Source organism: Stegostoma tigrinum, chromosome 7 (assembly GCF_030684315.1).
Source record: "Stegostoma tigrinum isolate sSteTig4 chromosome 7, sSteTig4.hap1, whole genome shotgun sequence".
Classification (NCBI taxonomy): Eukaryota; Metazoa; Chordata; class Chondrichthyes; order Orectolobiformes; family Stegostomatidae; genus Stegostoma; species Stegostoma tigrinum.
In genome coordinates, this window is record NC_081360.1 from 57,023,941 (window position 1) to 57,050,613 (window position 26,673).

The following is a 26,673-nucleotide window of genomic DNA, read 5'->3' on the forward strand; positions in this document are numbered from 1 at the left end:
AACCCCCCCACCCCCCACAACCAATACCTGTAGCTCTCTCTCTCTCTTAAATTCTCTGTTCACAACCTCTTCATTTTTAGAAGCCTCCATAAAAACCCACTAGTTTGGAAACTACTCCATCCTTTTTGTACTCTGTCTCAGTGTGAAATCACATTGATTTCTTGGTAAACTTGGTCATACAAAACTTGAATCTTGTTGTAAAGAGAGATGTGTTGCCAAAGTTGTTTGGCTTGTATTCACGAAGAAACAAATACGCTGTAATCTATACAAATGGATTAAAAGGTTCTATTGATCCAAAGTGCTCCAATCGCTGCACTACTAACCAATTTCAAGGTAATCAGTCAAGGTCATAGCATAGCTAATTACACTTGCTACATGTGACCTACATTCATTCATACATTCATACCTACACATACATTCTGTGCAAAGAAGATGACTATATTTAAGCCCTGTACCTCTTTTTGCGTTACCGGAGAGCTTTGTAATCTAGAGTTTTCCACTGATTCCCCACAAGAAATCCTTGGCCAATCAGAGTCAATTTGCTGTCCAGTCAACTTCCTTTTCTCTGAAACTTTATATTGTGATATTCGGCATTGCTAAATTTGTACTGATGAGTGCAAGATGAAACATTTTGACAATATATGTCAATCTTTTCAGCAATATATGTCTGTTATTGAGTGGTACGTCTCTTTATTTAGGGTTTTCTCTAGTTGCAAAAGCTGTTTATAACATTGCTTAATTCTGTGTCCCAGTTAAACCATGTAAAGAATTTGGAAGCATACTATTTGAAAGTTTTCCTTTTAGTTAGGGGTAAATAGAGTATTGTATTTGGAATAAAGAGGATGCCAGAGATCAGTTATGTGTGCTCCAAGACTTCCTTTCATGCAATGGAAAAAAATGTAGCTGACTTTCCACATGATTTGTGGGAATTGTGGTCTAAAACCAAGGTTGTTGAAAACTTTGTTTTTCTAAAATATTCAAAAACGTAACATTCTAATTTTGTAAAAATGTCAACAGCTTTTAGGTAATTTGCTTTGTAAATGTTGAAAGCTCAATAAAGCTTGTAAAATTTGATTTAAAATACAGAAGTTCACTAACCATGCCAACTACAAAATGAGATGTGATCATTTTTTCAGTAGATAAACTGTTACGCATAATCTATGCTTTCTATTTCCTTGTAGAATTGTGCTACCAAAATATTGCAACACAATATATTCTGCATTTTTGCTTTGATAGATACCTTTGTATCTGCATTTCCATTTCAAACTTTCTTAGTAAAACATAAGGAACAGCAGCAAGAGTATGCCATTTGGCCCTCAAACCTGTGCTGCCATTCTATGCAATAATGGCTGGCATGTCTCTGGCCTAAACCCCTCTTTCTTACTAGCTCTGCATAACACTCAACTCTCTGATATTTCAAAGGTCTATTTACCTCCTCTTAGATGCTTAGTGATCTAGCCTCCACAGTTGTCTGGGGTAGAGTGTTGCAGACATTCATTACACTGTGAGAGATGATATTCCTTTGCATTTCACTTTTAAATTAATGTCCCTTATTCTGTAACTACGTCCCCAATTCAAAATTACCCCGGTAGTGGAAACGTCATAACATTTACCCTGACAAGATCCTTCAGAATCCTTTACGTTTCAATAAGATAATTTCTCATTCTTCTAAACACTAAGGAGTCAAAATACAGAAAGGAGATAGATGGATTGGTGACATGGTGCAATGAGAACAGGCACTCTTTAAACTCAGCAAAACTAAAGAACTGATCATTAACTTCAGAAAGAAGGAACGAGAGCACACCCCCATCCGTATCAATGGAACTCAGGTTGAGAGAGTGGAGACGGTCAAGTTCCTAGGAGTGACGATAACCAACAGCTTGTCCTATACTTCCTACATAGAAGCAATGGTTAAGAAGGCACAACAACACCTCTTCTTCCTCAGGTACCTCAGGAAGTTTGGCATGTCCACAAGATCCCTCACCAACTCCTACATAAGCAGCATTGAAAGCACACTGTCTGGGTGCATAATGGCCTAGTATGGCAATTGCTCTGCCCAGGACCGTAATAAACTAGAAAGTGGTGTGCACAGCCCAGACCATCATGGAAGCCAACTTTCCATCCATGGATAATAAAATGTGAGGCTGGATGAACACAGCAGGCCAAGCAGCATCTCAGGAGCACAAAAGCTGACGTTTCGGGCCTAGACCCTTCATCAGAGAGGGGGATGGGGAGAGGGAACGGGAATAAATAGGGAGAGAGGGGGAGGCGGACCGAAGATGGAGAGTAAAGAAGATAGGTGGAGAGAGCATAGGTGGGGAGGTAGGGAGGGGATAGGTCAGTCCAGGGAAGACGGACAGGTCAAGGAGGTGGGATGAGGTTAGTAGGTAGATGGGGGTGCGGCTTGGGGTGGGAGGAAGGGATGGGTGAGAGGAAGAACCGGTTAGGGAGGCAGAGACAGGTTGGACTGGTTTTGGGATGCAGTGGGTGGGGGGGAAGAGCTGGGCTGGTTGTGTGGTGCAGTGGGGGGAGGGGACGAAAAGTTCGTCCCCTCCCCCCACTGCACCACACAACCAGCCCAGCTCTTCCCCCCCCCACCCACTGCATCCCAAAACCAGTCCAACCTGTCTCTGCCTCCCTAACCGGTTCTTCCTCTCACCCATCCCTTCCTCCCACCCCAAGCCGCACCCCCATCTACCTACTAACCTCATCCCACCTCCTTGACCTGTCCGTCTTCCCTGGACTGACCTATCCCCTCCCTACCTCCCCACCTATGCTCTCTCCACCTATCTTCTTTACTCTCCATCTTCGGACCGCCTCCCCTTCTCTCCCTATTTATTCCAGTTCCCTCTCCCCATCCCCCTCTCTGATGAAGGGTCTAGGCCCGAAACGTCAGCTTTTGTGCTCCTGAGATGCTGCTTGGCCTGCTGTGTTCATCCAGCCTCACATTTTATTATCTTGAATTCTCCAGCATCTGCAGTTCCCATTATCTCTGATACTATTCCATCCATGGACTCCATTTACAGTGCCAGTTGCAATGGAAAGGCTGTTAACATCATCACAGACCCATCGTACCCTGGTAATGACCTCCTATAACCTCTTCCGTCAGGCAGAAAATACAGAAACTTGAACACTCGCAACAGCAGGTTCAAGAACAGCTTTTTCCTTGACATTATTAGACTGCTGAATGGACTCTCTAACTTCAAATAATGCTGATCTTGCTAATATTGTACTTCCCGAGTACACGCCCTATGCAATGTATCCAGTATGCCTCTGTCTGGTTTTAATTTTCACCAGATGGTCTGTATGCCCTTACTTACTATGATCTGCCTGTTCTGCTTGTAAACAAAGCTTTTCACTAATCTTAGGTACAGGTGACAATAAATCAGTCAAATCGAATAAAAGCCTAACTTGTTAAAGTATTAAAGCATTACAGCATTTATGTGTCTCAAAGCCCAGCGTTTCCTGAAGTTCTATTACATAAAACTTTAAAAAAGTCAAGCATTTGAATTTTGTGATATGATATGTGATATAGATTTTTTCTCATTTTTACGGAAAATATCGTACTAATTTACATCGTGCTTTATTTTTCTTTTTATTTAGCATTCTTTCATCATATTTTTCTTCAGCTTATTTTCTGCCCATTTCTGCTTTTGCTTTCCCTTTCAGAATATATCTGGAAATTTGATTCTCACACTGATCTTCAAGAGAATAAGTTGAAATGCAAAGATTTAACAGCTATAAATATTTAATATATGTCAAATAATATTTTTCTAGCCATCATTGAAATCCAGTCCATCCAGTGCTATGTGCAGTGGGAGATGCTTAATCTATAGGGACTGTGGAAAAATTAATAAAATCTCTTTATGATGTTAGCTAACAGTATGAAGAACACTTTCAACTTAAGTTTATTTTCAAAGGAAATGTTTGCATGAACAATTGGAATATATAGTGATTCTTAAATGCAAGATACAAAACTTGAGATTTTGTCACCTTTGCTTATATAAGCCATAATGCATTATGGTTGCTGATGTGGTAATTGAAAATACTATCCTAATGCAGTGAGGGATATTCTTCTGCAGTTGACTGTTCTGGTAGATTGCTTTTGAAACTTTATTAGATACTACCTTCTAACTGAATTGTGATATAGCTAATTTGAAAAAGCTTTATTGTGACACTGCCACTAAAATTGTCTAAAGTGAGTTACCCTGGATGTACCAATGGAGCAGGGGCTTTGTCCAGTAACACACTACCAGAGCTTAATCAGCTATAATTTCCTGAGCCAATTGGGTTTCCATTAACAGATATCTAGTCCTCAATTCTATGCAAAGATAAAATATTATGATAGGATACCAAAATATTAGAGAGTTTCATTTAAAAAAATTAAGCCTGGCTTTTTTCTTTGAGACTGTAGCAGCAGACTGGTGCACCAGGTAAACCATAAAATATTTGGGTTGTTTGAGTTCACTATCAGGTGAAAATGCTCGATTGTTCAAAGAAGAAACAGTAAACAACTCCAGGGAGGAACAGAAGAGCTCACAATTTTAATGACACTGACGTCAAAACCATGTTTGAGTTTGAAAAGAGGTGAATTTGCCTGCTCAGTTTGTGTCAGAGGGAGAGAAAAAATGTTTCTGTGCTCACTTGTAGGCAGGTATGCTAGCATTGTATGCCAACCTCTCACTCCAGAACCACAGATCAGAGCAATGTGATCTTCATTAATCTGGCAAAGCTACCAAGGTAGCACAATGACCACCATTCCTTTTCTTCCTTGGACACCCTGGGCATCGAGTCTAACTCTAACTCTTATCCTACCACAATTGCACTGAAATGTAGGTATAGCAGGTTGGCTTAAGTCCCAATGACTGAGAGATGGAGAAGCTAGCACCTTCCCCACACTAGGCAGAGTACTAATCCAGTCAGTTTATATCTTGAAAACTGAAAATATAAAGGATGATGTTAGATTTTATTTTGCACCTGGACAGCACTTGCTGTCAAACAACAATTATACAAACGATGAATTTAAGATTATCCGTGAGACTTGCAATGTAGCTTACTTATGCTAGACATAAGCTTCAGGTATATCTACTCAGGAACCTGTCCTCTGCAGAGAAAGGAATATGTTCAACAAGCTGGCTGTCACAACCTTCTCAAGGGCAGTTAGGATTCGGAATAAATGCTGGCTAGGCCAGATATGCTTTCGTTCCAAAATCAAATTAAAAACTTTGGAGATGATGCCAAGCTGCTTGACACTGGGTCTGGAGGGCTTGTCAGCAACAGCTGCCTCCTGGAGAAATGCCGTGACAAAAAGAATTACCCTGGTGCTATAAGAATTTGGTAAAAGTAAGCACTGGCCACCTCTAGCAGCGTAAAGCTCTGTGAATTTGGGGAAAATACAATGATAGAAGATGTTAGCTTGTACTTACTTTGGAGTTTACATTAAAGGAGAATGTGTTTATTGCTGAGTTATTATGCAAATGGAAAAATTCAGAAAAGGGTGCATTGATCTCATGGTGGCTATTGGCATGATCAAGTAGAGAATATGAAGGCATAATTCTTCACAGTATGTGGGTACCAATGGTTAGGACAGCAGCAGCTATTTTGCATCCTTAATTGTCCTTATGAGGGGGTGGCACTGCCTTTGTGAACTGCTGCAGTCCATGAGTTGGAGGGACACTCTTGCTAATATTAGGAAGGGAGTTCAAAACTGTGAAGGAACAGTGACAGCTTCAAGTCAAGATAGTGGGCGGCTTGGATGGAAACTTGGAGTTGGTTATTGTCCCGTGCTTCTGCTGCCCTTGTGCATGCAAGTGGTGGAAGCCTTAGTTTGGTAGGTTCCATTGAAGGTGAGTTAATTTACTGCATCCTTTAGATAGTATTGTTTTGTTCCAAGATTAAGCTTAAATTGAAAAATATTTCAGTTATTTTATAATAAGGAGAAATAGCTATGGGATCGGTCAAATAGCATACAGAGGTTGCACACTATCTGTTTTCAGCCTGAAATCAGTAGAATTTATGGCAAGAAGTGCAGACAAAGGCTTTGATTTCCCAAGAGTTTAATTCATTTAATAAAGTACCAATATTGAATTCAGTTTCACAATTAGTGAGAGCTTGTCATCGAGGAGATTGATCTGGTTACATAACTACTATGTAAGTAAGGACACTGGTATCCGTGCCCATACAAAATTTAGACCAATGTTGCAGAAATTCCTCCCTAAAATTGCCTTAAACTATTCAAGCTTGTTGAAAGTATTGTCTTCCAGCACAAATCAATGCATTCACTTTTGGAAACAGAAGTGTTATCTAGACTGAAGCGTTTTCGTTCTAAGACATACAAAAGTATTATATATTGGTTTTGTCTATCTTCCTTAAATTTTCTCACAACTTCCTCACTGAAAGTCTTGATAGCAGATAAATTGTACACTATACAATAACCTTTGGTCATGATCTGTTGCTGTACACAGTAAGAAGAGGAGATGTACTTGCAGCCTGGAGTGGCATTCGGCCACTGGTATCTGATCCCAACTCAAAGGATACCAAGTCTATCTCTCGCAGTCATGTTGTGACAGTAACTGAAAGCGGACTAGTGACTATTGCAGGTATTATTATTTGAATCCACAGTACTTTGCTTTTATTATTGGATGAAGTGATAAATATACGTTTTTCAAGCTAGTTTGTACTGCCATTGTTGAACTGTACAGTATGTCTCTCTATTACTTTCTTCATTTTACATTGAGCTTCCCCTTACATTTATCTCACGTGGCATATCTTCTGGATGTTTTTGAATGCATTGACATTTTTCTTTAATTCCTTTTTATTGACAAAGACCATTTTATTTCATGGATTGTACAAAGGGAATGCACATAATTATGCAAAATAGACGCAGAGATCAGGTACCAGTGGCCAAAACTGGCAGGGGTATTAATCAGAAATAAGGAAAAATGGTTTCAAGCATAATGTATGTTGGTAAGTACAGGAGAAGGAGTCATGATAGATGTCTAATGATTGTGCAAAAAGTGTTTTTAAAATGAGAAGGATACTGCTTGCCAATACCTGATGACCTTGCTTAGTGAGAAAAGTAGCAGTCCTGCTGTCAGTGACAAAATGGCATTACAGCTGTACAAATGTATTTTATAGGTGGTAAATGGACCACTTATCGTAAAATGGCAGAAGACACTATCGATGCTGCTGTCAAAGCTTGTAACCTGGATTTTGCAGAACCATGCAAGACAGTTGGACTTCTTCTAGAAGGATCCCATAAGTGGACTCCTACACTTTACATTACTTTGGTACAATACTATGGTCTGGGGTCTGAGGTAAGTGATGTCATATGTTTAATGGATTATCAACTCAGTTGGTTTTAAAAATAGGAGCCATTTCTGTTATTTTTGAAATGGACTGCTCACTTTATAATAGGTAGCACTGAAGGCTAAAGTAAACTTTTCTTAACTAGTTTAATTTGGAATTCATGAATAATTTTCTAATCCATCTATTTAGCTGTCTTATATATCTCTGATGGAGTCACCAGGCGGCATGGTGGCTCAGTGGTTAGCCTCACAGCGCCAGGGATCCAGGTTCAATTCCCGCCTCGGGTGACTACCTGTGTGGAGTTTGCACATTCTCCCCGTGTCTGCGTGGGTTTCCTCTGGGTGCTCCAGTTTCCTCCCACTGCCCAAAGATGTGCAGGCTAGTTGGGTCGGCCATGCTAAATTGCCCGTAGTGTTCAGGGGTGTGTGGGTTATAGGGAGATGGGTCTGGGTGGGATGCTCCAAGAGGCGGTGTGGGCTTGTTGGGCTGAAGGGCCTGTTTCCACACTGTAGGGCATCTAACCTAATCTAATCTGTAATGTCTCATCTGATTTTGGTCTCATCTTACCATGCGTCCTTCCCACAGCAGTTCGTCACTCAGTAGATATCCACTGAAACCCTTGTGCCAACACCATCTTTGACAGACCAAGTACACTTGGACAATCATTGGCAATCTGAGATGGTTCCCCACTAGCAGTGTAATCATACAGCAGCCACAAAGCCATACTGCCCATGGCACACAGCTGGCATGGGTGACACTCTTTTGCGCATACAATGCTGTACCCTCACTCTCATCACTGTTTACCCACCAGGCCATCACTTTACCTGTCTATAGCTACATCTCATATGAACACCCTCTGAGTCACTGGCATTCTTCCTCAGTATCCTCTGTAGACCTGTAATTTATCGTTGTTCATAGAAATATAGAAAACAGGAACAGGAGTAGGCATTTGGCCTTCGAATCTGCACTGCCATTCAGTATGATCATGGCTAATCATGCAATTCCAAATCCTGTTCCCACTTTCTAAGAATAGTATCTAACTCCTCCTTGCAAATATTCAATACTTGAGCCTCAATTTGGTGGAAAATTCCACAGTCTTGCCACTCTCTGGGTAAGAAATTTCTCCTCACATCATCCATAAATAATCTACCCCGTATCCTTAGACTGTGATCCCGGCTCTGGATTCCACCGTCAGCAGGAACATCCTTCCTACACTTATTCTGTAGAGTCTTTTTTAAATTTTATAAGTTTCTACGAGATCCTCCCCTTATTCCTCTAAACGCGAGTGAATATAGTAATAGCTGATCCAGCCTCTCTTCATATGTCAGTCCTCCCATCTCAGGAATCAGCCTGGTAGACCATTGTTTCACTCCTTCGATAGCCAGAACATCCTTCCTCTGATAAAGCGACCAAAGTACACATAATACCCAGGCCCAGTACAATCGCAGCCAGACATCCTTGGTCCTATGCTTGAAGGAGGGACGCGGGGAACATCATCTACAGGCAGACAATCGTACTATTACAAAAAAAATGTGAGCCTTTATTTGCAGAAAAGAAAAAGAAACTACGATGAAGCCAGCAACTTCTGAATTTTACTCATTAACTGCAACCTTGGACATCATGACCGAAATAGTTAACAATCAATGATTGTATGCTGCTTACACTTTGAAAATGGATGCCAGTGAGGTTTTCTCTGGCTTGTAGTCCTGGGCACATCTGAATTCTGTCATGGATGACGGCAGCTTTTTTTCCACCCAAGGGTCCTCATCCTCGTCCTCCAAGACTGCTCCCCTTCCTCCAGATTCTCTGCATCAAGGACATTGTCTTGTTGCCTTCTCCAATTGTGCAGAGCACTATCATTAGGATGATGTGGCACACTCTGTCTGTACTACACTGGAAGCTTGTGCATCAGCGTAATGTGTGCAATTATGAAAGCCAGCAAAGAAACACTATAGTGTTCAAACTCTTATTTTAAAAAAAAACACGATTAAATTGAACATTACATAAATTATATAAATTTACAGGTCCTTTAGAAAATTTGTATGCAGCCTAATTCATCTCCATGAAACATTGTTTCTTGTTAAGTTCTTGTGTCTTATTGGAGGCATAGTTTTTCATCTTTTTTGCCTCTTTTGTCATGTCCTCCACATTTAGCTTTGTGTATAGAAGAGCTACATGAAGCCATTGGTGGATAGACGAAAATTATATAAGCGTGAATTTCCACTGTAATTGTCCAGTTTCAGTAAAATTACAGTACAACCTCAAAGGAAAAGCATGTCTGTCTCCCCAGTAAACTGAACTCAAATTCGCTCCACACTACAACTTCTTCATAAATGTCTGTGAAGAGTTCTTTAAATGCCCATGGATATTTGATTACAGCCTGAAATCTCCATCAGAATCTTTCTCACAACATACTCTCTGTTCTTTCTTTCTCTTTATTTCAAGTACATTCATTCTCTCCCTCAGACACACCCGTGTTCCACTCACACATTTTCTCTCTTCCCTTACTTCCTCAGACACTTTTTCATACCCTTTATGTTTTACTCTTTGATATTGTTAGCGAGTTTTGAGATGATTTGTTATTTTTGATATTGTTTGACACTCTCATACACACATACTCTATCTTTTACACTCGAGTATTTTCTCACCTTCACTCTCTTGCCCTACCACACATTCTCACTTAGATTTTGACTTTCAATCTTGCTCAATCTCATGCACAATTCCTCACACAATCTTTCTCAAATTCCTGCGCACAATCTCTCATATTTTCGCTCACATATTCCAAATGCTCCCCCAGTAAAGTGGACAGCATGTTGGTTTCAAGTTTGCATGTTTGATACTTATCTAGAATCAGAACCTCAGTGAGGAGGAAGCACCAAAACCAAGTAGTATGAAATAGAATGTTCCAGATTCCTGTGGTGTGAATATGAAAGATTTTGCCAACAGACCACAGTTAACACAAAGATACACTGTGCATTTTAACTATTTTTTGAAATAACGCTCTCGTTCCTTAGGTTGCTCAACACCTTTCTTCTACATATGGGGACAAAGCTTTTCAGGTTGCTAGATTGGCTCAAGTTACTGGAAAGAGGTGGCCTGTAGTTGGCAAACGTTTGGTGGCTGAGTTCCCATATATTGAAGCAGAGGTATGAAATATTATATTGCTAATGTTGGCATTAGTTAATTAGTTGAATTGAAATAACTATTGATACCTGTACAGCAAATAAGACAGAGCTCTGATTTAAAGATGTGATTACCCAAGTGTGTCACACCTCACACAGTTTTGTCAATGAAGCAGTGGAGTTCTGAGCAGACCAGAAATTGGGGTCTTTCATCAAGGATATTCATTCCAAAACATCGAATAAGGCCAATGAAATTAATTGCTAGCAAAAGATATGCACACCCCCAGAGTGGTACATTAAGATTACTGACAGTGTAGCAGAATGTTTACCATTTATACCAGAACTGCACCCTAGCTCGGTTAGGGTTGGTGAAGAAAGGATCTTGCTACCTGCATCACTTGCCAAGTTAGAATGAAGTTGAGTTCACAGACTTCAAAGTCCAGGTTTTGGTGAAGTATAAACTCTGACTAAAACTGTTGGAAGAATTGTTCACAATCTATGTGTCTGATGTAACACAGTAGTTCGATTCTCATGCAACCTCACATTGTAAGAAAATCGCACAATGACTGCACGTTTAAAGTCATGGAGACAGAATTGCAATTTAGCCAATACAGGAAAGGAAAGTTTGCATTCTACAAGTCGTGTTCTATAATTCTTCAACTGCCTTAAAACCAATTCACGTTGTAGAAAGACATGTTATATCAGAATCGACTGTACCAAGAACAATTCAGAAGCTGCTTTTCCCAGTGCAGGTGATTGTCATGAGGTAGGATGGCATGAAGATAGATTTTCGTCGTACTCATTGTGTAGGCCTTCAATCAGAGTGCCCATTCTACAATATGCCCAACAAAATCAGAACCTGACTGAAGGTACCCCAAAATCTCAGGGAATAATTTATTGCCTTCTGCTTGGATTGCAGGCTCTAGTGCCTCATAACGTTATGAGGATGTACTTGCTGTCATCTACCTGCCTACCCTGCCCTAGCAGGTGAGACCCAGAGCAGCCCTCCCATTCTTACCTCATTTGGCTAAATAATGACCATTTCCTCGCCAGCTGCAATATTTAGGCCATTAGGAGGTGGTCACAGATTGAATGTGCCTGTACTTGCTGTCATCTACCTGCCTACCCTGCCCTAACAGAAGTTATTCTGTTTGGGCCTTGGATGAGAAACAGGAGGCAGCCCATCAATCCCAGTGGTGGAGTGGGACTTTCAGAATTGCCAACCATTCAGATTGGCAGCAGCTCTCTGAGACAGGACGTCCTCTTCAGATAGAAACTGACAACCCACTTTCAACCAATTGATGCTACACACAGCCATAAGTGGCATCATCTTTATTCCACCAAAAGTCTTCTTTGTCTTTCCTGATGGTGTCATGCCCTACATTCCTGGCCTTGCCTGCTGTGTGTATCTGTACCTCTTTGGTTTTTCAGTTCTGTCTAATTGCTTTTATTGAAAAACATTATTTACATTTCTTACTGAAAATTTAACATTTAACAGAAACTAATTCAGCCCCTTCAGTGGTGATCTATGGAGAGAATCCAACCAAAAGGATAGATAAAAGGAACTAGTAATTGTAGTGTAATTAGGTTTTCCAAAATGCAGTTGACAAAAATATTGTAGAAAAAAGTAACACAGAAGATGAGGACTCATAAAGCAAAGGATGAAATATTAGCACAGGTAGAGGAATGGTTAATGAACAGGAAGCAGAAAGTGTGGAAAGATAGAGTATTTTCAAACAACAGGCTTTTCCACTGGAGTTCAGCATGCATTACGACTGGAACCTTACCCTTCCCCCTGCCACTTCCCTAACCCACAGTATAAGGTCAGAATGGCAGGTGGATCTGTGGAAAAATTTTTAATGTCTCTGGAATCAAAAACTAAATGCCGTGCCTTCTGTGTAGGTGAAATATGCTGTGAAAGAGTATGCATGTACAGCTACTGATATCCTCGCTCGCCGTACACGTCTTGCATTTCTGAATGTGCAGGCTGCTGAAGAGGCCCTTCCACGCATTGTAGAAATAATGGCTGAAGAATTGAACTGGAGTGAGAAGCGGATGCAGGTAACTTACTTTATGTTTCATTTTGTAAATTCTGTGTTAGTAGATGACTGCAGCCAATTTTAGATGACTTCTATAGGTTTTCTTTGCGTTGTTCCTTCACTATTTACTGCAAGCTGAATGTAATAACTGCTTCCACACAGACCAAATATCTGCCCTTCTTAATATTTGCTGCAAAGAAGCCCCTGTTTTATTGAATGAATTATGGATTTGGAAATAAATGAGAGCGCATATATCAATACACTTCTAATAATAGTCTTATTCAAATAGGTCTAAATCCATTGAATCAAAAGAACTGAGTGGGGATTTTACTATTGGGATGCAACAATTAAGAATTGACTGACTGGGTTTGTTTTCATTGAAATTGACCTGCCTTCTATGAAAATAATGGCTCTACGATCTGCAGTAGACGTTTGTTTAATGGACTTATTCTTGAATTATCCTGTTGATGCAGGACTTTTTTATGGGAAAACAAACTAAAGAAATACAGATAGCTTGGTGAATTAATATTCATATGCAGTTCTATTCTCTCATATAATATCACTCAAACAGTACTTGTTCAAGACCTGTCTGTAGGATTTAAAGAAAAACTTGCTTGCTTTTACTATTTTTAACTACTCATTAAATTGCACCATGGATTTTAAACAATACTTAGATAGTAAAGATTTGATTTTGTTTGAACTTTTCATTATGTAAAGTGATAAATATGACTTCTTTTCATTATTTAAGACCTATTTATGATTATAAAGTTTATTTGTAACACTGAACGTAGTTATCATTGCAAATACTTAGGATGAATTGGCGGCTGTTCGAGACTTTCTGTACCATGAAATGGGTTACAAGACTCGATTTGACCAATTGAAAAACACAGAAGTAACCCTGTCACCTTTAGATGTGGATAAGTAAAATATATTTTCTTAACTATTTCCTTTTTCTCCTCCACATCCTCCCCATTCTGCTATTTCAGAGTTTTTGTTTATGTGTTGACTTCTTCAGTTTGGTATCCTTGCTTTTCCAGGTATACAAAGAGGTTTCAGAAATTTGATGAGGATCAGAAGGGTTTTATCACAATGCTTGATGTTCAACGTGTGTTAGAGGTAAAATAATTCTTTACTGCCACTGTTGTAGTTAAAAGTTAGTCTTGCTGTTTTTTCAAGTAGAATTATTTACAGAAACTATGAAAGCAGTGCATATTTCACCACTTATTTCAGCACATTTTTAACTGTTCCATTTAATTAAGTAATGAAAAATTATGTGTAACTTCAATCTGTTACAACAGACCTCTCACAATAAATTTTTAATCCCAGTGAAAGCTCTTATCTCTGCGAGGCAGAAAAGCACATGGAACAATGAGACAAAACCTTTATATTTGCTGTAAAGTATGAGTTGGTAACAATAATGCAATTTAAAATATCAAACTATTTGATTTTTGTTTGTCTTTCATGTAGAGTATTGGTTATCACGTGCATGAACAGACTCTCTATGAAATCTTACACGAAGTTGATGTAAATAAGAATGGGCAGGTAGAACTAATTGAATTCTTGCAGGTTGGTATCTATCTTTCCCGTAAACTTTAAAGGTAATGATGGTACAATTTGGAAATCATTTAAGTTGCTTAGATTATTCGCCAAGATTTCTCCTTTGAATAAAGAGGACGATTCGGTTTTTTGGCATTAATTTAGTTTGTGTGGAAGATAAAATTGACGTTCTTGATCTGCTTATTTTACTTTGTCCTCGAGCGTTTGAGTTTATTTTTCCTGTGAAAGTCGAGTTTATTTTTGTAGATCTTGTCCTGGATAGGTATTTCAAATATCTACATATGTGCCAGGTCTTTCCTTTATGGTGACAGTGATGAATGCAGAACATAAGATAAATTATTGCAAGGGATTTTGATCAATGTCAGGTCTTTCTTCGCTGTGTCAATTTAAACAAACAAGATCAAGGCAAAGGAAATGGTAATTGTCCTTCTTGAGATGAGTTGCAGATAACTGCATTGTGGTAGAACACTGCAGATATTTTACCTTTTGCATCCAGTATGATTTTTTAAATTTATGTTTATTTGAATATAATGATAGTAAGTATCTCAAATGTGTAAATAAACTGTTTTAGTTTACTTTTCTCTGCCAGGCAGTTATACAGATTGTAGAATGTAATAGTTAAACTGTAGTTTCAATAAATAGAAATTGATGTGCATAGGAGTGTGATGATGATGTCCATGTGTTAAAATCAGAAGAATATTAATGTTCAAGATAAACAACAGGTATTAATTATTTCTCCAATTCAAACACTAATTTTAATATTCAAAAAATGAGACATACACACTAAGAGTTTAGAAACAGAATATTTAACCTTAAAAGGTCAGCTTTTGTACTCCTGAGATGCTGCTTGGCCTGCTGTGTTCATCCAGCTCCACACTCTGTTAGCAAGGAATGGTGGATCAGCCATGATCCTGTTGAATGGTGGGGCAGGCTCAAATGGGCGAATCTCCTGTTTCTTACGGCCTTATGGTAACATGCTCACTATCTTTTGTTGTAACCAGTTTCAATGTGTGAATCCCTCTATGTGTTTTTATAGTATTGTGTGACTACCAGTAGATTTATTTGTAGTTCAGCAGTCTCTTTTAAGTGATGAGAATTCTCTAACTTTTGTTTAAATTTACTACTTTTGAGCTCCTTTGATGAGCAGCTTTACATTTTTGTAGGCTAGTCCTCAACTCTAGAAGTTCTACAGTTTGGGCATCTTCCATTTTAATCGTTTATAGACTCCAGTTTACATTCGTACAGATAAATAACCTCTGACTATTAAATATTGACTTGATCCACTTTTGAATTCACATCTAATTCTCCTTGAATAGCTTTCCATTTGCCGCTTTCAGTTGTTGAGCTATCTTTTGGTGGCGCGTTTACATCGTTTAAGGATTTCTTTTCAATGTACCAAGTTGATCTTGATATTCTTTATTCATTTCTGTAAGCTTTGGTTAATTTCTTTGAGTAGAGATTGGAGATTATCCGTATTTCCCCAAACCCTTTATTTCAAAGTTCTGAGACCTCCTTCATCATGACTGAGAATCCTTTATAATTCCATCATCCAAGATTTTCTAGCAACTGTTCTTGATTCTGATTGTTCTTTGCTGCCATACATTTGTGATTCAGCCTACCATAAGGCTCTCTTTAGCTGCTATTACTTTAAGTCTGAAGACTTTATTTTTTTTACAGGATATGATATCGCTAGCAAGGCCACCGTTTTTTGCCCATCCCTAACAGCTCTTAAGAGTCAACCACATTGTTGTGGGTCTGCAGTCATATTTAGGCCAGACCAAGTAGGAATGGCAGATTTCTTTTGCAGTTGGTTTTTACAACAATCAATGATTGCTTTCACGCTCGCCATACTAAAATTCGATTGATTAATGGAATTTAAATTCCACCAGTTGCCATGCCCCCACCTCCCCTTCTATAATTGGTGCATGTTCATTCCAGCCAGCCTGCAACACTGACAGCTATTTTACCTTCAGTTGAGTGTCCCCTGATTTTGCTGCTGTCTTGTCCAACTCTAGCAGCTGCTGAGTTGCAGCTGATAGTAGTGGTGACTTCAGGAAATCAGTCTCTTTCTCTATTTCTGGGTTATATCACGGATGATCTGGTTGTTGTTGTTCTAAATCATTGGTGAATTCAGTGGAATAAGCAGACAAATTCATTTCTATATCAACTGCTCTAACAAGAAACTGATTCTTCTGTTCAAAAGAGACAGCCGAGACTTCAGCAACATTGCCACTGTCATCAAATAACACAGACATTATAAGGCCTTTTCTTACAACAGATTGTCAGTTGCAATTTCATTCTCTTCTACTCCTTCCTGTCAGAGAAAATCAAGGGGTAGAATACACTCCTTTGGTAAATTACCTTCATTCTCGGGGGCATGTTGCCCCAGTGCTTCTGGCCACGTCTTAGAGAAGCGAAAGATCTGAATGATCCTCTTGTTGCCCTAGGAATGGCATTTCTGCAGTCGTGATTGATTCAGCACACCATGAAGAGATTCAAAGCAACACAAGCATCTCTATTTAGGAAAGAAGAATGAACATCATACAAAGAATCAATGATCTCTCTCATTTTACTGAAATAAAGCTTATGTTTTCCCTGCCACTCTGATTTGAATACCTCTTGCACTCTGAAGTTGAATGGGAGACACCCTTATTTAGTGTAGAATCAAAAGAATGGACAAACATGCCCTGAATCAAATTTAGAATAAGATTCCTTGCCAAAAAGCATGATGTATGCATACCAGAGATCGCCTTATGTGCACTACACCTTTGTCTAAGGAGAATAAATCTTATAGAAACAGTTCAAAGGAGGTTCACAAGACTGATTCCTGGGATGAATGGTTTCCTCTGGGAAATGTTGAGGATGTTGTGTCTACACTCATCAGAGTTTAGAAGTATGTGAGATGATTTCATGAAAGATAAAATTCTAAGGGGTCTTGACAAGGTAGATGCTGAGAGGATGTTTCTTTTCTTTGGAGAATCAAGAACTTAGGATATAGTTTGAAAAATAAATGATTTCTCATAAAAGTCAAAGATGGAGGAAGAATTTCTTCTCTCAGTGACATTAGTCTTAGGAATTTTCTTCTATAGAAGACTGTGGAGGCTGCATCATTGAATATATTCATGCTGGTTTAGACAAATTTTTGATCTACAATTGGTGTAGTTGGACAGAATAGTGAAGTTAAGGTCAAATCTAAATTAGCCTACTTATTGAATGGCAGAGAAGTATACATGGACCAATGACTGATTTTTGCTCATTTAACAATGTATTTATTAACAAATAATGCAGCCGTAACAGTTCAACTTAATTTCAGCAAGAATACAAGGTTTTGAGCTTGCCATAGAACCACATTGTTTAATAACTTATCAACAGATAGAATATACAATGTGATCAGTAATTTGAATTCCTGTTAAAAGATTTCCCTCAACTCCTTTTCATTCCAGTTGATGAGTGCAATCCAGGATGGTGCAATATCTGGAAGCCGATTGGCTATTTTGATGAAATCTGCGGAAGAGAATCTGATTAGTGAAGACCCTATTCCTGTGCACCGCAGTGGAGGGGGCTTGTGAGTCTTGCTCCTTAACTTGGCTAATGGAGAAAGCAAGAGTTTCTGTTGCTGATGCCTCTGCTAGCTCAAAGCTTGTTGCAGGACTTTGCATTGTTTGGGCTTCACTCCTGTTGAACTTACAAGGTGCATGAAATTCTGTAACTTCTGTCTCAAGTTCTTTTCTTTCGGCCATTGTATTTCACAGCAATCTGTTTATTGCATTATATTAGTAAATTATTCAAATATAACATATCTTTATATTTGATCTAAATTTTGATAAACTGTAAAATCTTTTATATTTCAACAAATGAGCTAATGAAGTATGGAATAATGGATCATGGTGCAACATTTATCCTCCATCCTGGTTGGGAAAAGGGAGAGTATATGTCTGTGCCAAGATGATAATTGTAAAGTAACTTAAAAATGTCTTAAAAATGTTACATTTGACAGGCATTCTTTCTAGTAAATAAGTTCTCTCTATTATGCTCCTGAAAGATGTAGTTTTGGTATAGTATAATCCATTTGTACTGTCCTTTTCAATTGCTTGTTTACTACACAAACCTGATAACCCAATGGCTTCAAGTATTTCATTTTGTAATCAACAGTTTTCTCATGCCACAATGGGGTTTATCAAAGAAAACCGTACTTGTGTTATTCATATGTCCCACCTCCAAATCTTCAATTATTTCTTTCATACTGATTGATTAGAATTAGTGCAAGTATAATGTTTAATGGTAGGTTTATTTGGAGTGACTGATTTTTCTGGCTATATGGGTTAGATTTTCATCATAGGTTTTAGAATCACGTGCTGAGCCGTTTGATGACATTGTGTTCCTGACATCTAAGAGAATGTCCTTGAGTCTATTATTTTCACACTGTGGAGTTGGGGTTTGAGGACTGGAGTCAGGGCCACTGCATCCCTTAGCAGTCCTAGGGTAAGAACAAACCAGCATGATCAAAGGCCATCTTCATTGACTGAACATTAACCCAATCTATGGATATCCATTAGACCTGATAGCCTTCATTCACCAACACACCCCCAAACCAACAGCATTGTCCACATTTCTTTATTAACCCCATATTTCTTCCATATACTCATATCCCCTCCAAACCCCTCATGACCCACCATACTCAGCCATTATATCTCGTGCCCCCTTCATGTTCCCACTTTTTCCACTGTTGATACTACTGATGAGCCTCCTAATAACACTGGAAAATCTTTAAAATGTCATGAAATTTGAAAGAAAATCCATTCAAACTGTGTTTGAAGACTTACTTATCTTAGAAATTCAGAACAGGAACTATAATTTAGAAGTATTCTCTACTCTAAAACGCTCATAAATTTGTCAGGATAAACCCGTTCTGAAAGCTTGTTTGTTTATCTTTTTATCTTCTTATCCAAAAGAAGCCCCAAGCACTCTTCACAGCTGTATAAACAACTCCTGCTGAGCTAAATCTATTTGCTATGGATTTAAGCTTAGCCATGCATTCGTTATAAAATTCTATTGGGCAACTGAATAAACAAAAATTTCACAGCTCAATACAGTTGGTTCTTTGTAGCCACCCGAATCAAAGAAATTTGTTCACAAATTACAAAGACTCTGCAAATGCCTCAGCTTTAAATGAACGTAAGTATCAAAACACACTGTCCAGATGGCATGATAGAATCGATTTCCAATACTTTTGAACGTAGAAGGGCATTTTAACTACTGGGTAATGTACTTGAAAGCATCTGAATGCTTATCAATTTAATGGTCACATCTCTTCTAAAGGTACAGCTCTAGGAAAAATGATATCACTGCATTAAAAAATATAATGAATTTCATACAGCATTACATCATTGTGTTTGAAGTTGCTGAGGGCTATTAAACTAATTGCCAAAAGGTTCCCAACTTCACTACAGGCTTCCGCAAGACCCACAACCTGACTGATCTGATATGTTTCACAAAGGCTTTACAATCCTACCCACCTCGCTGAAGATGCAAGGAAATTCTCAATTCAGACATTTAAAAGGTTGATGCTGACATCACTCTGAGTGAGAGTTGGATTGTCACTTGCCACATGTCCAGCACTGATCAAAATGTGAGTGGACAGGAACTGGGTGAAAAATACAATTTTATGTGCCCAATTGGATTCCCCCAGACTGGCAAAGTCTAAAACTGGATTGTAAGCCACTGCCTTTATGTCACAACAACTTATTGAAGGAGAGGTTTCTCCTGTCATTCAGGCAGGTTTTGCAAACAAAGAAAAGCTAATTTTACGGCATAGTTTTCTGTGCCTTAGGAGAAACAGAAATTTTGCTTTGAAGTTTTTAAATGTGCTAACCCCTTGACTGTTCTAGTGAGATACCCAATGATTATTTCATGAACATTTCCATGAAACCTGTCAGCGTTCAGCAATTTTAAAATTGGGTCTGTTCTGCTGGAAATTCTGTTATGCAATTAGTAGCCATTGAAGGTATATTGGAGGCTGCTAGCAAAAAGTTAGATCAATCATTTTAACCCTACCTTTGTGTCATCTTCTTCCATTGCAAAGTTTTAGCAGAGACCCAAACTTTTCAGTGATTGATTCACTGTGTCTTGGCACTTGTCAGACATTGAAGCTTGGCACAACAATTAAATGAGGCCCAAAGCCCACAACCTTCAGGCCAAATGATTCAGGAACATTTCAGTCACACACGGGTTGTACCCTGGTTGACTGGCTAATTTCTCACTCAATTTTCTTTTAGATTTTCCACTAAAATTGTGAAGTGTCACTCTCTTAGTATATGCTTTTATCATGCTGATTTTACTTTCCATAAATTATGAGTGCTCGTTGACCCAATTTATTCTGTAAATTGGAATAACATTGGCAAGTGCAGGAAAAAGACTGTAAGAACATGAAAGGTATTTCAAAAGTTATGAAGGGTTGAATGTTGGAGGCACCAAAAGGTTAGGCTGCAGTCAGGTGCAGGAGTGTTTGCAGGCACACAGTAACATGGTGATTTCATTAAGGTCTTACAGAAAGGATGGGGGCACAGACTGCAACTTTGTAAACCATTATAATATAGAGAACTGTGGATGCTGGCAAACTGAAAAAAAAACAAAATGCTAGAGAAACTCACAAGGTATGCCGCATTTTTGGAGAGAACTAAGTTTAAAGAAGGGTCATTGGACTTGAAAAGTGAACATTGAAAATATTAACTGTACTTCTGAGGTTTTCCACTTGCTGTGAAAGCTGCTTCTCCACATAAATGCCACTTTAAATGCTCAGCTTGCTAACCTTTTAGGACCCCGGTTATCATTCATACAGGTAGTTTCTGCCTGAATCCATTAGATACCTCTTTCAGCATCATTATCAGTGATGTTGAAATCAGGGATTGGTGGGAACAAAGTCAAAAATAGAGCAACTACAGTTGGACTGCTCTTCTACTCCATTTCCCCAGAACATGAAAAGTTAAACTAATTCCTCCCCAACATTACAAGCTTCATATGGCAAAATACTTTACACTGCACTTATATTCCTATGCAATTATTTATATAGCACAATACACACATTACAGAGTCTGTGGGAGAGAGGCCAAAGCCTTGTCCTCCAGTGGGATGGGATTTTGGTCAAGGTGACAGATGCTGAGTACTTACATACTTAAACTTCACTGTTTGGAGAATGTCCCCATGTATCACTGGAGAACATCATCTACAGCCTGATCGTGCTGTCAAACATGATTCCCATAACACCCCTGTGACTTGCATATATATCTAGTCCACACTAGCTACTTCTTACTGCAGCGTCACAGTTGCTTGTTATTACCCTGACCGTAAGATTGTGGATGAGAAAAACAAGTTGGTTAAATATTAATGTTTAGGGCTGTATCATAAAGTACAAATACAAAGAAATTACAAATCATAGTGTACGTAGGATTGTTTAAATATGGTCACAATGGACGTGTTTCTGTATACTTCTGTGATTCATATTGTACAATATCTAGTAATGACTAACCTGAAGTAATTCAGCTTAAGCTTCATATACAACTCACCGGAATTATTTGAGTTAGAAAGGGTATTACATTTATATTCCGTGAGAGGCTTTATTGAAAAGCCCTTCATTCTTTCCGTGTTTATTTTCTTTTTGGGCACACACAATTTTGTGTGATCATAGCATTAAAGACTGCAGAATTAGCCTTTCTCAACACAACACACGAAAAGAACCAACCGAATCAACCCAGTTGCCTCCCAACACCTCCAATACCACATCCTCACCATATCTCGCACCACTACCAAAGTTATCCACTCACTTCTAATTAATGTTAATGCTTCAAAAGAATACTTAAATCTGACAGGTTTATTTTAGGTATTTTCCTTGACTGAATTATTCATTGCAATGTTGGTACATTGGCATGTTGGTCTCTGTTTCCCAGGAGTTGCCTTTATTATTTTTGTAATTAGTGATCATTTTAGTTTTGTTCACATTTGGTAGAATTCCCTTATGTTCAAATTGTGTGTTGAACTTTATTATAAATATTACACTTAAAAGCAAGAATGCATCTATAACAATTTCAATGTAGTGATAAGGTTAAATGTTCCTTTGCTTGATTCAGCAATACAAGGCAATACAATTTAGAATATTTTTATCTGAGCACAAATTAGCAGACACACTACTATTGTAGATCTTCAGGAAAAAGTTTGTTTTGTGCTCAGCTGTCAACAGTTGGCAAACGTATCAATGCATAAAAGAATATTTGGATATTCATTAACTGCCGCTTTTGTAGTGTGAAACTTCATTGATGATGTTCCAATTTCTCTGAATTATGCACAAAGCAAATGTATACCCTTCAGAGTTCTGTTTTATGTATGTAAGAATTTCCATGCACTGCATCTAGTGAAGTAGTAAACAATTTTACGAACTTTCATTAAGTTTATATACATTAGGAATATATTTTTAAAATATCCATGCACTGTATTTATATCTATGTTTAATGTTATTCAAAGTACAAACACAGCTAGTGTTTGTTACTCTAAAAATGTGGACCATTCATTGCCTCTTAACATTAAAGTAACTAAGAAATAGTTTTTGAACGTGCGGGACACTTTTCGGCTCAAGTTATTTCATGAAGTTCGTACAGCTGTTGACTTTCAATTTTTTCCAGAATCAAGTTAATTGTGCTGCTGCATTTGTATTTGTGCACATTAAAAGAGCTTCTCATCAGAAAAATAATGGTAAGACAAAAACCAGACTGCTCATATATTCAGGATTCTAAACAGAAATGCAAGTCAATAAGTTCCATTTACAATTTAGTCTTTTTTATACCAAAACACAAATTAAAAACATCATTTTTGAAATTCAGGAAAAAGTGTGTTTTGTACTTTGAATTGTGAATTCATTTCACACTCATAGTCACATGTTGTGAATTCTAAAGGCACATTCTTCTTATGTAGAATGTATTCCATATGATAGCACTGAGGAGGAAATTTAATATGAAGAAGACCTTAAAACAAAACACATATCAGATTTTAATTACGTTTTACTGGCGACAAACCGAAAATTTTGTTTGTGGCAAATGATGCAGAAGGTCAAAATATCTTTACACATGGCTGTTCTGTAGAATTTTTGTTATGAATAAAGCTGTTAACACCGTGTTAATAACTGTTTTAACTTTTGTATCTTTTTATTTCTAACAACTAAAACTGTGGGTGAATAAATGGACTGAGCATAATTTTGGAATAAAAACAGAACATTCTTAATATGCATTTCTTTTGGTTCATTCTCTCTTTTATACTTATTGTGAATCATATTGTCCAAGAAATTCACCACTTATTTTCTGCTCATTACTAAAAATTAACGGAGTATCTGAAAAACAATAGTGTGTGACAAGTGCTGCCAGCAGTAATTGTACTTTCATTTGTCACATTGAAGATATGGCTTCTGAAGTGCACACATGATGGATACTGATTAGATTGCCAAGGAGGTTGAAAGGGCACAGGCTGATGGTTAGGAGCATTGGTTGGCATTGGGTCCAGAAGAGAGACTGAGGTTGGCTGCAATTGTGTGGGGCCATGGAGGTGACATATGAATGGGAATGTGGGGTTGTCGCACAAAGGCTAGAATTCATCAAAATACTGGGAAGAAGTTCCAGATGTCGTGCCAATACAACAGCTCACCTTGGCACTCAGTTTGATCTGCTTTGGAGGCAGCGGGCCTGATTATAACACAGGCTCAATTCCATCCTACCCAGATGATTGCACCACTCAAGACAGTTTCCCATCTTTGGAGTGTATGTCCAGGCATAAACCTAATGACATGATCTCCCTCTGTGTTTTTTCATTCTATGACAATAAATGAATTGGTGATAATTTAACCAAATGTAATTTCGTCTTCATTTTAAAGTATTGTTATACCTTTGCTTTTATTTTTATTATTATTTCTTTTCCTGTAATAAATCCATATCTGTGTTTAATTGAGTCAACAACATAAGTTGTTGCACTAAATTCCACTGCCAAGCCAGTGATAACACATTAGTGCTCCATCTGGGAGAGGAGTGTAATTACAGTTTGACAGCCAACATGATAGTTTCCATTAAAAGTGGGCAGAATCTGCCAAGTCCTGAATGAGCTAGGCAATGGTAAAAGATGGTGAGAAATGAAAAATGAGATCTTCAACATCAAGGGAAAAGAAGTGTGATTTTTCACCCAAGATTTTAATGACGAGATGAGAATCAGGGTAAATGTGTGAGATGAGGACATGCGTGGAAGAATTGGATAGGAATGTGTGGAAACTCGGAACTGATGGCCTAGCAAGGAAGAAAGGAATGTAAGAGAATCGGGGGTCACTTCAGTTGATATACTGAGGCTGCCATTACTCTGCAAAGTGCGACCTCTGTTTCCTTCCACCTTTATCTGAATCCCAAAGACGCAATGACAATGATTAATTCCTGATACCACACCTGGTTGATGAAGAATGTGTTTACTTTTTTCATGTCTGAGGAAGCAGGCTATGCTTGTGAGCAATGTGAAGCCATTCAAGAGGCGTTTGTATTAGTCACACACTTACACAGTACAGGTTAATGATGCCTATACTCAGAATTCTGCATGTAAACCACATACAGTAACCAACTAGAGATAATGGGAACTGCAGATGCTGGAGATTCCAAGATAATAAAATGTGAGGCTGGATGAACACAGCAGGCCAAGCAGCATCTCAGGAGCACAAAAGCTGACGTTTCGGGCCTAGACCCTTCATCAGAGAGGGTCTAGGCCCGAAACGTCAGCTTCTGTGCTCCTGAGATGCTGCTTGGCCTGCTGTGTTCATCCAGCCTCACATTTTATTATCTACAGTAACCAACTATGTCAGATACAAATTCTGGGTACAAATGATCTTGACCATGTCTTTGGTCATTACACAATGATCATAGTCATTTCTATGAAACAGAAGTAATCACAGGTGACCTTGTAAGTAGCACCTGCAGTTCACAATTCACAAAAACAATCCATGGTCTCAGCGGCTGGACATGGGTGTAGAGTTGAATTCTAATCACCTTGAAATTTAATTATTTAAAAACAATTATATTTGCAATACTGCCTTTCTTGTGGTCATGGGTGAAGGAGGGGAGAGGTTGGGTAAGTGGGAGGGTATGGGTTAGAGAGGCAATATTTCAGTCATCCTATTAGATTTACAATCTTCTGCTGTATCTGTGAGACATGGTTTGTGTTGCATACATTGGAATAAGATCCCTATGTTAAGAGTCCATGAAGAAGCATTTCATGGCCCTGGTCAGAATCCTCCCAAGTGCAACGGTGTAGGGGACTGTGGTAAACTCTCAGTCATGTGTGATGTGCATACTGACTGCTTACATTCACATGGAAATATTTTGTCTGATTATTTCCCAAGAGATTTATTCGACTGTGGCCGAAGGATCCAGTCACAGCAGGGATTAATGTCACTGCAGATACTGCGCAACAAAGGCAGAGAGAATTTGAGGAGGAACAAATACACCAGCAGGTGCAGGACCAGCAGGAACCTGAACAGCCTCCACATGAAGGTGTCACAGCTGAAGGTCCCCCTCAGGATTTGTAGGAGGTACAGGAGGCCGAAAGTCAATCAACTTCAAAGCCATTTCCTCCAAATGAGTGAGCCGTACAGTCACCTTGGACAGGAGTTCCCGGGACACTGTCATAGCTTGGGTGAAGAGTCATCTAGACTCAAAAAGTTAGCTTCCTGTCTCTCCATGGATGTTGTCTGATCTACTGTGATCCAAAGCATCTGTTGTTTTCAGATTGCAGCACCTGTAGCAGTTTGCTCCTACACAGGACTCTGTTACCTGCTGAAGGACGTGTGAACTGAAAGGGTGGCAATCCTATCCTGGAGGACACCAAGGTGATAGCAACAGCCAATTTTTATGTAACTGGCTGCTTTCAAAGATTCACTGGAGACTTGCATGGGATCTTTCAATTCTTAATCTACAAATGACTCAAGAATGTTACTCAAGCAATTTATATCACTGCTTCACTTTGTTCCATCATGATGAGACCAGAGCTGCAGCCTAGGCTTTGCCAACATAGCTGGCTTTCCAAGAGTCAACGGCATTATAAACTGTCCACACATTGAGAGTACCATGTCATAGCACAACTGACTCACACACTAAAAAAGCATTCCATTCCATCAATGTATTAGTCGTCTGTGATCATTAATATCATGTCTTAGAAGACTGCACTGGGTACTCTGGAAGTTGCCGTGATGCCTATATCCTGAGATGTCTCAGGTTCTTGTTTCATTTCAAGTGCTGCATATCATTCAAGTTTGGTTACTGAGGAACAAGAGTTACCCTATGTAACTAAGGCTGATGATTCTATTGCTCAACACCTGAGGGAGGCCAAGTGTCGATGAAATACAGCCCATGGCTTCACCAGGAACATTATGGAACATAATGAAGATGAAGTTCCGATGTTTGGATGAGACAGGCGGGGAAGTGATGATGAGAGAGTAGAATATTGGACTGCTCGATGTCGCACTGTACAGTTCCAAAGAAGTGTCTTTGGACTCAAAATGTTAGCTCAGTTTGTCTCTTCAGAGGTGCTGCTGGACATTCTGAATTCCATCAGTATTTTCTGTTTTATTGTTGAAATTT

General features: G+C 38.7%; 1 protein-coding gene across 2 annotated transcripts in view; it reads left to right on the forward strand.

The window, feature by feature from the left end:
* The window catches only part of gpd2 (glycerol-3-phosphate dehydrogenase 2 (mitochondrial)), a 131,614-nt gene extending 108,338 nt beyond the window's left edge, over positions 1–23,276 (forward strand). For both annotated transcript variants that reach the window (XM_048534367.2, XM_059647282.1), the window contains exons 11-18: positions 6,465–6,599; positions 7,138–7,316; positions 10,323–10,454; positions 12,333–12,491; positions 13,281–13,390; positions 13,507–13,585; positions 13,937–14,035; positions 17,470–23,276. In XM_048534367.2, the coding sequence (XP_048390324.1) occupies positions 6,465–6,599; positions 7,138–7,316; positions 10,323–10,454; positions 12,333–12,491; positions 13,281–13,390; positions 13,507–13,585; positions 13,937–14,035; positions 17,470–17,595 (1,019 nt within the window). In that variant the 3' untranslated portion in view covers positions 17,596–23,276. The remainder of the gene's footprint in view (positions 1–6,464; positions 6,600–7,137; positions 7,317–10,322; positions 10,455–12,332; positions 12,492–13,280; positions 13,391–13,506; positions 13,586–13,936; positions 14,036–17,469) is intronic.
* The last annotated feature ends 3,397 nt before the right edge of the window (positions 23,277–26,673 follow it).